The following is an 18,040-nucleotide window of genomic DNA, read 5'->3' as shown; positions in this document are numbered from 1 at the left end:
CCTCCTAAATACCACCCTATTCCCTATGTAGTGCACTACTTTAGACCTGAGCCCTATGGCCAATGGCACCCTATTCCCTATACAGTTCACTACTTTTGACCAGAGCCCTATGGTCAATGGAACCCTATTCCCTAAACAGTTCCCTACTTTTGACCATGGCACAAAGGAGTCTGATCCAAAGTAGTACATAATATGCAACAGGATCTCATTTGGGACTAAGACTTTGTCTTGTTAGAATGTAAAAAAACATATGCCTCAATAAATATAGTATTGATGATAGAAAAAACATATTGTTCTTAAAATAAATGAATTGCTTGACATGGTGATAGATCAAATAAGAACACTGAAATAGTTGATGTGTTTAGTTTTCTGTCGCTACAAAGAGTGCTTTTAATGAACGATTTTACAGCAGTGTGGGAATAAAAAATTAAATACCCATGGAAAAGAGACCAATTTGTTTATTTTCCACTCCAACCACCCTTGTTAAAATGTAATCTACAACGACACACTGGCTAAGCAATTTCCAAGGAACTTTCCCCTGAATACCACTGTGGGGTTGGTAGCAGCCTTCAGCCTGCTGTATAGTTCAGGAAAACAAACAGTTCCCAAATAATAGTTCGAGCGGGAGCCTAGCTGCAGTGACGAAGCGACGTGCATAGGGCGGTGTTCTCACGTAAAGAAAAGCTTGCGTGTTGCTGTGGAAAATCTGGAATAGTGCTTCTTGTGTCTACAGTGGGATCTGTGCACTAGTTGTGATCACTTCAACTCCTTAACACTCATTTTTAAAGGGAAATTTACCACAGCCTTTGCTTTCTGTAAGTTGATACAATAAGGAATCTTAATTTACCGTTTTTTATTTTCTTTCAAAGGATGAATATCCCGATAGTTTTATTGATTTCACTTCTCCTCCTCCCACTAACGGAATTTATTAACTTTATTCTTGGAGTTTAATCAAGTTGGATTTATTTATTTTCATCTGATTGGCCTACAGCTACGTTTTCAGCAATTAATCGAATTTATTTTTGATAAATTGTAATCGAATCGTTTTTTGGGGGAGTTTGTAGAATTCTTGAATGACTCATCGTTTCATTTTGTCACAGGGCTTCTAGTAATTAACGGTCCTCTCCAGACAGACGCACAGCCGAGCTGCGTTGGTGGAGTTCTCCACAGGCATATGGAGCTGTTTTGATCATTGATTTGCATTTCGTTTTAAATCTCAACTAGGCTACTCACTTGTCGTTTCAAAACGTCTATGGAAACTTTCTAAGTAGAGTGCAACTGTTGTTGATTATATATTTAATTTTTTTCCAACGATGTGCTATCTGCTGCATGAATAAAATTGATGTACGTGTTTAATTGGCTGTAAATATTTTACATTTTTCTCAAAACTATAGTCTTGAGGATTTGGGACATTCCTCTAACTCCGTGCTTTTATCCACTCCAATGTTACGGGATTCATACTTTTCAATTTGAAGTAAACATATGGGTTTGATGAGTAAATGTGGAAATGGCGCCACCTGGTGTCAATATGAAGTACCACTTCAAATAGTTGACGCTGAATCAGTACGGTAGACCCCTGGTCTGATAACTATGGTTCCTGTGTGTTTGTCTCCACTTGTAGATCTATCAGAAAATGCTGCTCATCCTGCTCGGAGTGCTCATCTTGCACCTCATCATCCTGGTCTTACTGTTTGTCTCAACAATTGCCAATGTGAGTAACTATGATATTGTTAACTGTACCCTACTATAATACAATGTGAGTAGCTATGATATTGTTAACTGTACCCTACTATAATACAATGTGAGTAGCTATGATATTGTTGTCTATACCCTACTATAATACAATGTGAGTAACTATGATTGTTGTCTATACCCTACTATAATACCATGTGAGTAGCTATGATATTGCTGCCTACTGTACTATAGCACTGTGTGTGTGTGTGTGTGTGTGTGTGTGTGTGTGTGTGTGTGTGTGTGTGTGTGTGTGTGTGTGTGTGTGTGTCTCAGTAAGTCAGTGTAATCAATAGGGGCTATCCAGCCTTGTTTAACCATCTGGAACACGGCAATTAACTGATGTGTCAGACCTGGGTTCAAATATTTCAGCATTTGATTGAACCTGAATCACGCCAGATGGGCGTGGTTGCTTGCACTTTTGGGACTACACTATATTATGTGATTGGTTCCATTGTGCCCAGACAAGCTAGATCAAGCTAAAGTTTCTGAAAGTAAACAAATACTATTTGAACCTGGGTGTGGTGATGGGTGTATGTAGTTTTACGATGGACCTGGGAACCACTTGTACTACTTTTAACGGGCTGTGCACATGTTGTGGTGGGGGGGGGGGTTCTTGTGAGTGGGTGCATCTACACAGGCAGCCCGATTCTGATCTTTGGGATCAATTATTTGCCAAACCGCTGAAAAAAATATCTGAATTGGGCTGCCTGTGTAAACACACCCTTTGTGTGTGAGTTGAGTTAATTGAGTATGTATGTTTTAAATCTGTACGATGGATGTGGCTGGGTGTTCTGTGTTTTAAAGCTGTATCATAGATGTGGCTGGATGTTCTGTGTTTTAAAGCTATATTATGGATGTGGCTGGGTGTTCTGTGTTTTAAAGCTGTATCATAGATGTGGCTGGATGTTCTGTGTTTTAAAGCTGTATTATGGATGTGGCTGGATGTTCTGTGTTTTAAAGCTGTATTATGGATGTGGCTGGGTGTTCTGTGTTTTAAATACAAACTATAGACCCCTTTCTGTGTTTGCAAACATTGCTGCACGCAAGTTGGTGGCAGAACAAGGCGGAGTTCGTATAGAACGGCAGCAAAAAAAGCCTTAATTACATGATGCTTACGAGTGACTTTCACACTACTTTTGGATTCTAATTGGATTTTAAGACTCGTATGAATGTCCTGCTTAATATAATGTTTGTGTCATCGTCGCAAATCAACTGCCTTACACTTTAAAAACACTTCAACTTCAACCAGTAAAATGGCTCTTTGGCTAGCTTTCGCTACAAACGATATCAATGAGCGTTAGCAATTCTAGCTAACAACTGCTTAGCGAGTGTTCAAGCAATGATCAAAAGATCATTGTAAGCATCTGAGAACCCCAAAAGTTATTTTGCTTAGAAGTAATAAACACTTATATCTAGGCTATGTTGAATGGGCATAGATAGAGATGGCTTTCTACTGCAGCCAAGTGTCGCGCGCATCTGTCTGTGATGTCAGTGTGTCGTGTACTGAAAAATAGTCTATGAATGTGGCTGGGTGTTCTATGAGGAATGCAGTGTTGTGTTGTGGGTGTGTCATTTACATTCATTGTGTTGTGGGTGTGTCGTTTATATTCTTTGTGTTGTGTTGTGGGTGTGTCGTTTATATTCATTGTGTTGTGTCGTTTATATTCATTGTCTTGTGTTGTGGGTGTGTCGTTTATATTCATTGTGTTGTGTTGTGTTCCAGGCCTGGACTGTAGGAGGAACCAAGAGTACTGACCTGTGGTACAGCTGTCTCACTACTAACGGAGGATATCACTGCAGTTCTGCCAGCAATGAAGGTTTGTCTAAGACGCTAGCACCAAAGATGGTGGATAAATAACATATTTTACTCAGACGGTTTGAACAAGGTTCCTGTCTGTCTAAGTGGGGCCTTTTCTCTCTCGCATGAGCATGCTTTTCCCACATGAACTCACTGTACCTCCATAATATCTGGCATGCTGACTGTTCCTCCATAATATCTGGCATGCTGACTGTACCTCCATAATATCTGGCATGGTGACTGTTCCTCCATAATATCTGGCATGCTGACTGTTCCTCCATAATATCTGGCATGCTGACTGTTCCTCCATAATATCTGGCATGCTGACTGTACCTCCATAATATCTGGCATGGTGACTGTTCCTCCATAATATCTGGCATGCTGACTGTTCCTCCATAATATCTGGCATGCTGACTGTTCCTCCATAATATCTGGCATGCTGACTGTTCCTCCATAATATCTGGCATGCTGACTGTTCCTCCATAATATCTGGCATGCTCACTGTTCCTCCATAATATCTGGCATGCTGACTGTTCCTCCATAATATCTGGCATGCTGACTGTTCCTCCATAATATCTGGCATGCTGACTGTTCCTCCATAATATCTGGCATGCTGACTGTTCCTCCATAATATCTGGCATGCTGACTGTTCCTCCATAATATCTGGCATGCTGACTGTTCCTCCATAATATCTGGCATGCTCACTGTTCCTCCATAATATCTGGCATGCTGACTGTTCCTCCATAATATCTGGCATGCTGACTGTACTTCCATAATATCTGGCATGCTGACTGTTCCTCCATAATATCTGGCATGCTGACTATTCCTCCATAATATCTGGCATGCTCACTGTACCTCCATAATATCTGGCATGCTGACTGTTCCTCCATAATATCTGGCATGCTGACTGTTCCTCCATAATATCTGGCATGCTGACTGTTCCTCCATAATATCTGGCATGCTCACTGTTCCTCCATAATATCTCGCACCAGAGAGGGAAAAGCTTGCTCTGGTCTACTTATCGTCCCCTCCCGCTCGCCCCCACCGCCCCGCTCCGACAAGACAACATGAGCCAGTGAGATGTCTGGCCCTGGGGCACTCCCTCTGAGGGAACGGCCAATAAGTAGACCAGAGTGGCCCCGCCCCCACCAGACAACATGAGGGTGTGGGGTGTCTTGCTTTCTCTACCGTCTCTGCTAGCACTATCAACTATCCAACTAGAGGACAAACTATCATTATCCACCTAGAGGTCAAACTATCATTATCCACCTAGAGGTCAAACTATCATTATCCACCTAGAGGACAAACTATCATTATCCACCTAGAGGACAAACTATCATTATCCACCTAGAGGTCAAACTATCATTATCCACCTAGAGGACAAACTATCACTATCCACCTAGAGGTCAAACTATCATTATCCACCTAGAGGTCAAACTATCATTATCCACCTAGAGGACAAACTATCATTATCCACCGAGAGGACAAACTATCACTATCCACCTAGAGGTCAAACTATCGTTATCCAGCTACAGGTCAAACTATCATTATCCACCTAGAGGACAAACTATCATTATCCACCTAGAGGACAAACTATCATTATCCCCCTAGAGGTCAAACTATCATTATCCACATGGAGGTCAAACTATCATTATCCACCTAGAGGACAAACTATCATTATCCACCTAGAGGACAAACTATCATTATCCACCTAGAGGTCAAACTATTATTATCCACCTAGAGGTCAAACTATCATTATCCACCTAGAGGCCAAACTATCATTATCCACCTACAGGACACACTATCATTATCCACCTAGAGGACAAACTATCATTATCCACCTAGAGGACAAACTATCATTATCCACCTAGAGGACAAACTATCACTATCCACCTAGAGGTCAAACTATCGTTATCCAGCTACAGGTCAAACTATCATTATCCACCTAGAGGACAAACTATCATTATCCACCTAGAGGACAAACTATCATTATCCCCCTAGAGGTCAAACTATCATTATCCACATGGAGGCCAAACTATCATTATCCACCTAGAGGTCTAACTATCATTATCCCCCTAGAGGTCAAACTATCATTATCCACATGGAGGCCAAACTATCATTATCCACCTAGAGGTCAAACTATCATTATCCCCCTAGAGGCCAAACTATCATTATCCACCTAGATGACAAACTATCATTATCCACCTAGATGTCAAACTATCATTATCCACCTAGAGGTCAAACTATCGTTATCCAGCTAGAGGTCAAACTATTGTTTTCCAGCTAGAGGTCAAACTATTGTTTTCCAGCTAGAGGTCAAACTATCATTATCCACCTAGAGGTCAAACTATCATTATCCAGTTTGAGGTCAAACTATCACTATCCATCTAGAGGTCAAACTATTACTATCCATCTAGAGGACAAACTATCATTATCCCCCTAGAGGTCAAACTATCATTATCCACCTAGAGGCCAAACTATCATTATCCACCTAGAGGTCAAACTATCATTATCCACCTAGAGGTCAAACTATCGTTATCCAGCTAGAGGTCAAACTATCGTTTTCCAGCTAGAGGTCAAACTATTGTTTTCCAGCTAGAGGTCAAACTATCATTATCCACCTAGAGGTCAAACTATCATTATCCAGTTTGAGGTCAAACTATCACTATCCATCTAGAGGTCAAACTATTACTATCCATCTAGAGGACAAACTATCATTATCCCCGTAGAGGTCAAACTATCATTATCCACCTAGAGGCCAAACTATCATTTTCCACCTAGAGGTCAAACTATCATTATCCACCTAGAGGTCAAACTATCGTTATCCAGCTAGAGATCAAACTATTGTTTTCCAGCTAGAGGTCAAAGTATTGTTTTCCAGCTAGAGGTCAAACTATCATTATCCACCTAGAGGACAAACTATCATTATCCACCTAGAGGTCAAACTATCATTATCCCCCTAGAGGTCAAACTCTATCATTATCCACATGGAGGACAAACTATCATTATCCACCGAGATGTCAAACTATCATTATCCACCTAGAGGTCAAACTATCATTATCCACCTAGAGGACAGTAGTGATTCTGCATTCTGTGTAGCCAACACTCTCATCCAACCTCTATCGAATAATGAGATTTTACATGATGTGTCACGATCGTCGTAGGAAGGAGACCAAAGCGCAGCATGGGTATCGTTCCACATCTTTTATTTAAATGTGAAACAATGCAAGACAAACAATAATCTATAAACAAAACACAAACCCGCGATGACAGAGGTGCTACATGCACCACCTCAAAATAATCTCCCACCAACACAGGTGGGAAAAACAACTACTTAAATATGATCCCCAATTAGAGACAACGATGACCAGCTGCCTCTAATTGGGGATCATCCAAAACCCCAACATAGAAAAACAGAAACTAGAACCAAACAACATAGAACTAAATAAACTAGATAAACCCCCCCAGTCACACCCTGACCTACTCTACCATAGAAAATAAGAGCTCTCTATGGTCAGGACGTGACAGTACCCCCCCAAAGGCGCGGACTCCGGCCTCCAAAACCTGAAACCAAAAGGGAGGGTTAGGGTGTGTCTAGTGTTGGTGGCGGTTCTGGTGCAGAACGAAGAACCTTCTCATCCCGCGGATCCTCCAGCATCGGAGGCGGACCTGGTGCGGGACGAAGAACCCTCTCATCCTGCGAACCCGCCAGCATCGGTGGAGGCTCCGGACCGCCGACCGTCGCTGGAGGCTCCGGACCGCGGATCGTCGCTGAAGACTCCGGACCGCGGACTGTCTCAGGAGGCTCCGGGCTGCGGGGCGTCTCAGGAGGTTCCGGACTGTAGGCCGTCTCAGGAGGTTCCGGACTGTGAAATGTCGCCGGAAGCTCTGACTGGGAACTGTCGCCAGAATCTCTGGACTGGGAACTGTCGCCGGAAGCTCTGGACTGGGAACTGTCGCCGGAAGCTCTGGACTGGGAACTGTCGCCGGAAGCTCTGGCCTGGGAACTGTCGCCGGAAGCTCTGGACTGTGAACTGTCGCCGGAAGCTCTGGACTGGGAACTGTCGCTGGAAGCTCTGGACTGGGAACTGCCGCTGGAAGCTCTGGACTGGGAAGGCGCACTGGAGGTCTGGAGCGTAGAGCTGGCACAACCCGTCCTGGCTGAATGCTCACTTTAGCCCGGCAAGTGCGGGGCGCTGGCACAGGACTCACTGGGCTGTGAAGGCGCACTGGCGACACAGTGCGTAGAGCTGGTGCAGGATATCCTGGACCGAGGAGACGCACCGGAGACCAGGAGCACTGAGCCGGCACAACCCGTCCTGGCTGAATGCTCACTTTAGCCCGGCAAATGCGGGGCGCAGGCACAGTGCGCACCGGGCTATGAATGCGCACTGTGGATAATGATATCCAAAACCCCAACATAGAAAAACAGAAACTAGAACCAAAGAACATAGAACTAAATAAACTAGATAAACGCCCCCAGTCACGCCCTGACCTACTCCGCCATAGAAAATAAGAGCTCTCTATGGTCAGGACGTGACATGATGACAGCTTCAGCTCTGTTATCAGTTAATCAGCCAATGAAATTCATTCATATAGCCCATTTTACAGCAACATTGTCACAAGGTGCTTTACAGTAAGCCAGCCTACCACCTATCAGGAGTTAGGCATTCATGTTTTGATATGTTGTGCTACTTTATGTTATATAAAGTTATGCTATACGTATGCAGGGTTGGGGAGTAAAGGCTTACATGCAATCCATTACAAGTAACTTATTACAAAAAACGAACTGTAATCTGTTACTTTACCAGCAAAAACATTGTAATCAAATTACAGATACTTTTGAAAAACTACATGATTACTTCTAGGATTACTTTTAAATTCAGAAAGGATGTTTGACACCGTTCTGTTTTCTCAATGATATTCAAATTAGCTTTGAAAAAAGGCGCAAGTTTAAATTTGTTCCGTCTGAGTGAGTCTGACCACAAGTCAAAGACCACTATGATGACACACCAAATGTGTTTGATGGATCGCGGGAAAAGAGCAGGAATAGGTTTTTGTAGGCTATAGTCCAAGCTATGTCTTCCAATGGTGAGACTGCTGTTAGCATCCAAAGGTTATCCAACTTGAATAAATTCTTGGAGGTAAGGATGACAACAGTGGTGTAGTCTATGGGTGATACTGATATCACTTATTAATGATATCTACATAGCGCATTGATATGAATCACACTGCTGCTCTCTCATTTAGCTATTTGCGCCGTACGGATTGTGGTTGTTGTGGATGGCTGTTCACCAATGTATTTTAACCCAATAACGGTTGAATTGAAGAAGTTTAAGATGCCTATCAATCATTGTTTTTGCAACCAACAATGAATAAAGTGCTCTTGCAACAGCTGCATAGAGCAGATCCCAGCCTATGGAATAACAGTCTGAGGCGGATCCCAGCCTGTGGAATAACAGTCTGAGGTGGATCCCAGCCTATGGAATAACAGTCTGAGGTGGATCCCAGCCTATGGAATAACAGTTTGAGGTGGATCCCAGCCTGTGGAATAACAGTTTGAGGTGGATCCCAGCCTATGGAATAACAGTTTGAGGTGGATCCCAGCCTGTGGAATAACAGTTTGAGGTGGATCCCAGCCTGTGGAATAACAGTTTGAGGTGGATCCCAGCCTGTGGAATAACAGTTTGAGGTGGATCCCAGCCTGTGGAATAACAGCCTGAGGGAGTTCCTCTCTTCTGTGGCATTGTGCTCCATACTGTCTAAAAGAACTGTGGCATTGTGCTCCATACTGTCAAAAAGAACTGTGGCACTGTGCTCCATACTGTCTAAAAGAACTGTGGCACTGTGCTCCATACTGTCTAAAAGAACTGTGGCATTGTGCTCCATACTGTCAAAAAGAACTGTGGCATTGTGCTCCATACTGTCAAAAAGAACTGTGGCACTGTGCTCCATACTGTCTAAAAGAACTGTGGCATTGTGCTCCATACTGTCAAAAAGAACTGTGGCATTGTGCTCCATACTGTCAAAAAGAACTGTGGCATTGTGTTCTGTACTGTCTAAAAGAACTGTGGCATTGTGCTCCATACTGTCTAAAAGAACTGTGGCATTGTGCTCCATACTGTCTAAAAGAACTGTGGCACTGTGCTCCATACTGTCAAAAAGAACTGTGGCATTGTGCTCCATACTGTCAAAAAGAACTGTGGCACTGTGCTCCATACTGTCTAAAAGAACTGTGGCATTGTGCTCCATACTGTCTAAAAGAACTGTGGCATTGTGCTCCATACTGTCAAAAAGAACTGTGGCATTGTGTTCTGTACTGTCTAAAAGAACTGTGGCATTGTGCTCCATACTGTCTAAAAGAACTGTGGCATTGTGTTCTGTACTGTCTAAAAGAACTGTGGCATTGTGCTCCATACTGTCTAAAAGAACTGTGGCATTGTGATCCATACTGTCTAAAAGAACTGTGGCATTGTGCTCTGTACTGTCTAAAAGAACTGTGGCATTGTGCTCCATACTGTCTAAAAGAACTGTAGCATTGTGCTCCATACTGTCAAAAAGAACTGTGGCATTGTGCTCCATACTGTCTAAAAGAACTGTGGCATTGTGCTCTGTACTGTCTAAAAGAACTGTGGCATTGTGCTCCATACTGTCTAAAAGAACTGTAGCATTGTGCTCCATACTGTCAAAAAGAACTGTGGCATTGTGCTCCATACTGTCTAAAAGAACTGTGGCATTGTGCTCCATACTGTCAAAAAGAACTGTGGCATTGTGCTCCATACTGTCTAAAAGAACTGTGGCACTGTGCTCCATACTGTCAAAAAGAACTGTGGCATTGTGCTCCATACTGTCAAAAAGAACTGTGGCATTGTGCTCCATACTGTCAAAAAGAACTGTGGCATTGTGATCCATACTGTCAAAAACAAGTGGGGCTTTTATTGCTCAATCTAATTTGCGCTGATTAAAAATAAATGTCCATAGGCCTAATGGAGACATTTTAAAAACACAGAGACCTTTGATAGACTTAAAGGGGCAATCTGTAGTTACTACATCGATTTCAGGACTTAAATGAATGATATACACTGAGTATACAAAACATTAAGACCACCTGCTCTTTCCATGACATAGAAAGACCAGGTGAATCCAGGTGAAAGCTATGATCCCTTATTGATGTCACTTGTTAAATCCACTTGTCAAATCCACGATCATTGTTGCGGAAAGGGAGGAGACAGGTTAAAGAAGAATGTTTAAGCATTGAGACAATAAGACATGGATTGTGTATGTGTGCCGTTCAGAGGGTGAATGGGCAAGACTAAATATGTAAGTGCCTTTGAAAGGGGTATGGTAGAAATGCGCTAGCCGTACCGGTTTGTGTCAAGAACTGCAACGATGCTGGGTTTTTCACGCTCAACAGTTTCCCGTGTGTATCAAGAATGGTCCACCACCCAAAGGACATCCAGCCAACTTGACACAACAGTGGAAAGCATTGGAGTCAACATGGGCCAGCATCCCTGTGGAAGGCTTTCCACAACTTGTAGAGTCCATGCCCTGACAATTTCAGGCTGTTGGTCTTGTTTAATCTCTCAATGTTCATAATGTTTTGTAAACTCAGTGTATGGCCAGCTATGTAAACTCTAACATGGCTCTTCAGCAATAGATTTTGTTTAATGGGTAATCAGATTAGGTTAGTGAGATAGATTAGGTTAGTGGGGTAATCCAAAAGTTACAATAGTGAATACAATTCTGTAACAGACTACATGTAGGAAGTAACCTACCCATCTCTGGTTATATGTCATATTCAACCTCCTCTGTCTCCTCTCTTCAGACTGGATCCAGGCAGTTCAGGCCCTCATGGTCCTCTCAGTGCTGTTCTGCATCTTCTCTCTCGTCTTCTTCATGTGTCAGCTCTTCACCCTGGTCAAAGGAGGACGCTTCTTCTTCACCGCCATCTTCCAGATCCTCGCCAGTGAGTACAACCATTTATAAGGCTTAATGAAGCCTTCATAACCCCTTTATAAAGGCCTACATAGACACTTCATAAAGTTGTTGGTCTTGTTGGCCAGTGAGTATCACATCACATCACCCTGATTATCTAATCTAGCCGGGTCCCCCGGTTTATACAATGTCTTATATTGGCATCAACGAACAATGTTGCTTAGAAGGTCTGGATGGTGAGAGGGTCTGGATGTTGTTCTGTGGGGCTTACCGTCCAGGCAGGAAAATGATCTGGGGGAAAAACTGAATCTGTAAAAGACAGACATGTTATAACTCAGGTCAAAGTGGGAGGCGGCCCCATGTGACCACTGTCCCTTAATACGAGGGTTGGTTAACTGTCTCAATGTTAGGTTCCTTACTACGAGGGTTGGTTAACTGTCTCAATGTTAGGTCCCTTACTACGAGGGTTGGTTAACTGTCTCAATGTTAGGTCCCTTACTACGAGGGTTGGTTAACTGTCTCAATGTTAGGTCCCTTACTACGAGGGTTGGTTAACTGTTTCAATATTAGGTCCCTTACTACGAGGGTTGGTTAACTGTCTCAATATTAGGTCCCTTACTACGAGGGTTGGTTAACTGTCTCAATGTTAGGTCCCTTACTACGAGGGTCGGTTAACTGTCTCAATGTTAGGTCCCTTACTACGAGGGTTGGTTAACTGTCTCAATGTTAGGTCCCTTACTACGAGGGTTGGTTAACTGTCTCAATGTTAGGTCCCTTAATACAGTGGTTGGTTAACTGTCTCAATGTTAGGTCCCTTACTACGAGGGTTGGTTAACTGTCTCAATGTTAGGTCCCTTATTACGAGGGTTGGTTAACTATCTCAGTGTTAGGTCCCTTACTACGAGGGTTGGTTAACTGTCTCAATGTTAGGTCCCTTATTACGAGGGTTGGTTAACTATCTCAGTGTTAGGTCCTATACTATGAGATTTGGTTAACTGTCTCAATTTTTGGTCCCTTAAAACGAGGGTTGGTTTACTGTTTCAATGTAAGGTCCCTTTAAACAAGGGTTGGTTTACTGTTTCAATGTTAGGTCCCTTACTGCGAGGGTTGGTTAACTGCCTCAAAGTTAGGTGCCTTCCTATGAGGGTTGGTTTACTGTCATAATCTCTTAGTTGGAACCAAACTACATCTTGTGCTGGATATATCTCAATTTGCTTTAGTGGGCAGAGGTGGCTGGATTCAAAAAAGCATTTTCTGCACATGGGCATGGAAACTAGCAGATTCAGTCAGCCCCTCCCCAATATAATAACCACGTCTGTTACAAAATATTAGGTGTGTCAACTTGGAACAAATTCATGATCTCCAACAGTCTAAAACTAGCCATGCCTTTTTTTCTGCTCTCCCGTCTCTCTCTGTCCCTCTCTGCTCTCCCATCTCTCTCTGTCCCTCCCTGCTCTCTCTCTCTCTCTCTCTCTCTCCTGTCCCTCCCTACTCCCACTCTCTCTGTCCCTCCCTGCTCTCTCTCTCTCTCTCTCTGTCCGTCCCTCCCTGCTCTCTCTCTCTCTCTCTCTGTCCCTCCCTACTCCCACTCTCTCTGTCCCTCCCTGCTCTCTCTCTCTCTCTCTCTCTCTCTCTCTCTCTCTCTCTCTCTCTCTCTCTCTCTCTCTCTCTCTCTCTCTCTCTCTCTCTCTCCTCTCTCTCTCTGTCCCTCCCTGCTCTCTCTGTCCCTCCCTTCTCTCTCTCTCCTCTCTCTCTCTCTCTCTCTCTCTCTCTCTCTCTCTCTCTCTCTCTCTCTCTCTCTCACCAGGTCTGTTTGTGATGTGTGGAGCTATAATCTACACTGTAATGAGTCCGGATGGGGAAGAGGATGCTGTGTTCGGCTTTGCCTACGTCCTGGCCTGGGTGTCCTTCCCTCTGTGTCTGGTCAGTGGTCTCATCTACATCGTACTGAGGAAGAGGGAATGAGAAGGGGAGGGAGGCTGAGGTGAAGACCTCACACCACCACCACCAGCAGAACACAGCATTGTGCCCCAGGGTTGGAGTCAATTCCATTAGAATTCCAGTCAATTCAGGAAGTACACTAACATTCCAGTTCTCTTCAATGCTTCTTAATGAGGTTTACTTTCTGAATTGATATTGGAATTGGAATTGACCCCAACCATGCTATGCCCACTGACCACCAGAGGAGGCTGGTGAGGGGAGGATAAATGGCTCACATAGTGTTTGTTTTCCATCAAATACTTTGAGCATTTGATTAGATTATGAGTGTTTGCACTTTTGGGATTATTCCATTGGTTTCATTCTGCCAAGCAAGCTCCATCAAGCCCAGCTAAGGCATTTGTTAGAAAACAAATCATATTTGAACCCAAGTCTACATTATACATACCAATCACAGGTGGTCATGACTGAAGCAGAATCAGTGGAATGGTTTCAAATACATCAAACACATGGAAACCATGGAAACAATGTGTTTGATTCCATTCAATTTGCGCAGTTCCATCTTTTATTATGAGCCGTCCTCCCCTCAGCAGCCTCCACTGAGAGCCATGTGTGAGTAAACTACAGAGGAGAACAGACAATCCATGTTACAGTGTAAAGATGTACATAGTGTCTATGTGTTTAGACATATTTATAACATTTTTTACATGACCTTTTGTACATAGTGTTGTTGAGCTCAGTTCATTGTCAGAGCTTGTTTTTTTCATACTTTCTCCTCTGTGCCAAAGAGATAAAGCTGTGATATCAGCTTTTAGTAACAAAGAGGAAATGTTTAAAACCTTTTAAATGTTTATGTTGCTTTACTATAATGTAGTGTCAATTCCTAGCTTGTCATTGTCATGCCAAACAAGCCAGTTCCATAAATAGTTGTCAAGAAGGCAAGAACAGACTGGCAATCAGGCTACTCAAATCCTTCAGACAAAGTGAATCCACAAACAACATCAGTTTTCTTGATGAAGGAAAATGTGTTTCAGTAGAAGCAACAATTACTACTTTGTCTTTGTACTGTCCTGTATTGTCTATTAAGATTCTGAACTGAAAATGGTGCTTTGTGTCTGCCATTCTACTGTACAGCCTACTTGCTGATGTTGTTATTAATTGATTTTAACAATGCTTGAATTGTATAGCCTACTTGTTTTGTGTTGCCATTAAATGATTTGAACAATGCTAGTGACTGGGGTCCTGCCCTTTCTGTCGAATCTGTAAAAATAAATGTGCCGTTTTTATGTCTATATTCTGATAAATAAAACCGTTGAAAGAAGCTCTACTTGCTTGGCATGCAGGCAGGTCACCCGTGATACAAGTCAGTATTCCACGTCCATCCATGTCTGACGACATCGGGGGATGACGTGGAAACCCACCACTACAGGGCAAGAGTGAGCCGTCTAACCTTCAAGTAGGCTTTGGTTTTGCTAGGGCGTTGGGGACGGGGACGGGGACGGACGTAAGTATCTGCCTCTGGATCCTCTGGTTGCATGTTTGAATCCAGTGATAGAAAGTTGTTTTTGACATTTTTGTTCTAAGCCTATCACAAAGCTTAACATTACCTTAACCATTCTGAGTTAATGTCTAAACTTTACAATTCCGAATCAATGCCTAACCATAACCGAACACTTCGAAATCTGACATTTGAAACAATTTCAAAATTTGATGTTTGAGAAACATGGATGAATGTCTAATTCTGACATGAGACAGTGAGAACTTGTTTTGGTATGATCATTCATCCTCTGAGAACTGGGCTGATTGACAGCTTCAGTACTGATCTGCACCACAGGGTGGCGCTGTAATGCAGAGGTTAACAGCTAAGGAACCCATTTTGCGAGAATAATTGAAAGTCCATCAACAATATGTTTGACACAGTATGCAGCTCTCTCAACAGCTCTCTCTGGATAAGAGCGTCTGCTAAATGACTACAGTGTGCGTGTTACACTCTGCATAGCTTCAAATGCTGACAGATGGGTCCATAAAGAGGTACAGAATACATATCTAGCTGAACCAACCACAGATGGATCTATAATGAGATACAGAATACATATCTAGCTGAACCAAACACAGATGGATCTATAATGAGATACAGAATACATATCCAGCTGAACCAACCACAGATGGATCTATAATGAGATACAGAATACATATCTAGCTGAACCAACCACAGATGGATCTATAATGAGATACAGAATACATATCTAGCTGAACCAACCACAGATGGATCTATAATGAGATACAGAATACATATCTAGCTGAACCAACCACAGATGGATCTATAATGAGATACAGAATACATATCTAGCTGAACCAACCACAGATGGATCTATAATGAGATACAGAATACATATCTAGCTGAACCAACCACAGATGGATCTATAATGAGATACAGAATACATATCTAGCTGAACCAACCACAGATGGATCTATAATGAGATACAGAATACATATCTAGCTGAACCAACCACAGATGGATCTATAATGAGATACAGAATACATATCTAGCTGAACCAACCACAGATGGATCTATAATGAGATACAGAATACATATCTAGCTGAACCAACCACAGATGGATCAATAATGAGATACAGAATACCTATCTAGCTGAACCAACCACAGATGGATCTATTAAGAGATACAGAATACATATCAAGCTGAACCAACCACAGATGGATCTATAAAGAGATACAGAATACATATCTAGCTGAACCAACCACAGATGGATCAATAATGAGATACAGAATACCTATCTAGCTGAACCAACCACAGATGGATCTATAAAGAGATACAGAATACATATCTAGCTGAACCAACCATAGAACCGCTGAAAGCTCCTGCGTGTCGGTATCTTCACTAGTCGAAACGTTGGTTATTAGGTTATTACATTTTTGCATCGGAGCTCTTAGAGTGTGCGGCTTTCCCTTATTTTCTAGTTTTCTACTCCGCTAGCCAGCACCTCGCCTTTATAGGTGTGCGTTTCTTTTTTCTAGATTGTTCCTGGCACCAAACCTGTAAACAATCATGTTCAATTGAACTTCAGATACCCACTTGACTTTGGCTTGTACAGACACATTTATCAAACTTTTGGAAATTTGGCAAGACCCAGGGGGCATCCCTCCTCCTCCTGAGTCTTGTTTGGTTCCATGGCCCCAGGGGGCATCCCTCCTCCTCTGAGTCTTGTTTGGTTCCATGGCCCCAGGGGGCATCCCTCCTCCTCTGAGTCTTGTTTGGTTCCATGGCCCCGGGGGGCATCCCTCCTCCTCTGAGTCTTGTTTGGTTCCATGGCCCCGGGGGGCATCCCTCCTCCTCTGAGTCGTGTTTGGTTCCATGGCCCCAGGGGGCATCCCTCCTCCTCTGAGTCTTGTTTGGTTCCATGGCCCCGGGGGGCATCCCTCCTCCTCTGAGTCGTGTTTGGTTCCATGGCCCCAGGGGGCATCCCTCCTCCTCTGAGTCTTGTTTGGTTCCATGGCCCCTGGGGGCATCCCTCCTCCTCTTGAGTCTTGAAACCCACTGAGCCATCATCGACTCAGTGGGTTTTGTCCAACATGTCTCTGGACCTACTCACTGCCACAGTCATACTCTGGACCTAGTTTTGTCCCATGGAATAAATGTTGTGGATCTTAATGTTTCTCCTCATAATCCTGGACTATCGAACCACAATTTTATTACGTTTGCAATCGCAACAAATAATCTGCTCAGACCCCAACCAAGAAGCATTAAAAGTTGTGCTATAAATTCTCAGACAACCCAAAGATTCCTTGATGCCCTTCCAGACTCCCTCTGCGTGCCCAAGGACGTCAGAGGACAAAAATCAGTTAACCACCTAACTGAGGAACTCAATTTAACCTTGCGCAATACCCTAGATGCAGTTGCACCCCTAAAAACTAAAAACATTTGTCATAAGAAACTAGCTCCCTGGTATACAGAAAATACACAAGCTCTGAAGCCATCTTCCAGAAAATTGGAACGGAAATGGCGCCACACCAAACTGGAAGTCTTCCGACTAGCTTGGAAAGACAGTACCGTGCAGTATCGAAGAGCCCTCAGTGCTGCTCGATCATCCTATTTTTCCAACTTAATTGAGGAAAATAAGAACAATCCAAAATGTATTTTTGATACTGTCGCAAAGCTAACTAAAAAGCAGCATTCCCCAAGAGAGGATGGCTCTCACTTCAGCAGTGATGAATTCATGAACTTCTTTGAGGAAAAGATCATGATCATTAGAAAGCAAATTACGGACTCCTCTTTAAATCTGCGTTTTCCTCCAAAGCTCAGTTGTCCTGAGTCTGCACAACCCTGCCAGGACCTAGGATCAAGGGAGACACTAAAGTGTGTTTTACTACTATATCTCTTGACACAATGATGAAAATAATCATGGCCTCTAAACCTTCAAGCTGCATACTGGACCCTATTCCAACTAAACTACTGAAAGAGCTGCTTTCTGTGCTTGGCCCTCCTATGTCGAACATAATAAACGGCTCTCTATCCACCGGATGTGTACCAAACTCACTAAAAGTGGCAGTAACAAAGCCTCTCTTGAAAAAGCCAAATCTTGACCCAGAAATTATAAAAAACTAATCGGCCTATAT

At 43.1% G+C, this 18,040-nt stretch overlaps 1 protein-coding gene across 2 annotated transcripts; it reads left to right on the top strand.

The window, feature by feature from the left end:
* The first annotated feature begins 628 nt into the window (after window positions 1-628).
* Window positions 629-14,211, top strand: LOC106606327 (peripheral myelin protein 22). 2 transcript variants are annotated; one of them, XM_014202479.3, is made up of 5 exons: window positions 629-815; window positions 1,622-1,711; window positions 3,458-3,551; window positions 11,358-11,498; window positions 13,275-14,211. In XM_014202479.3, exons 2-5 carry the CDS (start codon window positions 1,634-1,636, stop codon window positions 13,430-13,432), a joined length of 471 nt encoding a protein of 156 aa, XP_014057954.3. In that variant the 5' UTR covers window positions 629-815; window positions 1,622-1,633; the 3' UTR covers window positions 13,433-14,211. The 2 variants fall into 2 exon arrangements, with proteins under 2 accessions (XP_014057954.3, XP_045575681.2); XM_045719725.2 differs by lacking the exon at window positions 629-815 and adding an exon at window positions 1,315-1,344.
* Window positions 14,212-18,040: the final 3,829 nt, after the last annotated feature.

The sequence above is a fragment of the Salmo salar genome, chromosome 06, assembly GCF_965601325.2.
Source record: "Salmo salar chromosome 06, fSalSal1, whole genome shotgun sequence".
Lineage (NCBI taxonomy): Eukaryota > Metazoa > Chordata > Actinopteri > Salmoniformes > Salmonidae > Salmo > Salmo salar.
Note: the sequence above shows the minus strand (reverse complement) of the source record. Positions and strands in the feature narration are given on the sequence as shown.

Excerpts from the sequence above, each read along its gene's own strand:
- LOC106606327 (XM_045719725.2), top strand. Across the intron at positions 1,712-3,457 it reads TTGTCTCAACAATTGCCAAT|GCCTGGACTGTAGGAGGAAC; the intron begins GTGAGTAACTAT and ends GTTGTGTTCCAG. Across the intron at positions 11,499-13,274 it reads CATCTTCCAGATCCTCGCCA|GTCTGTTTGTGATGTGTGGA; the intron begins GTGAGTACAACC and ends CTCTCTCACCAG.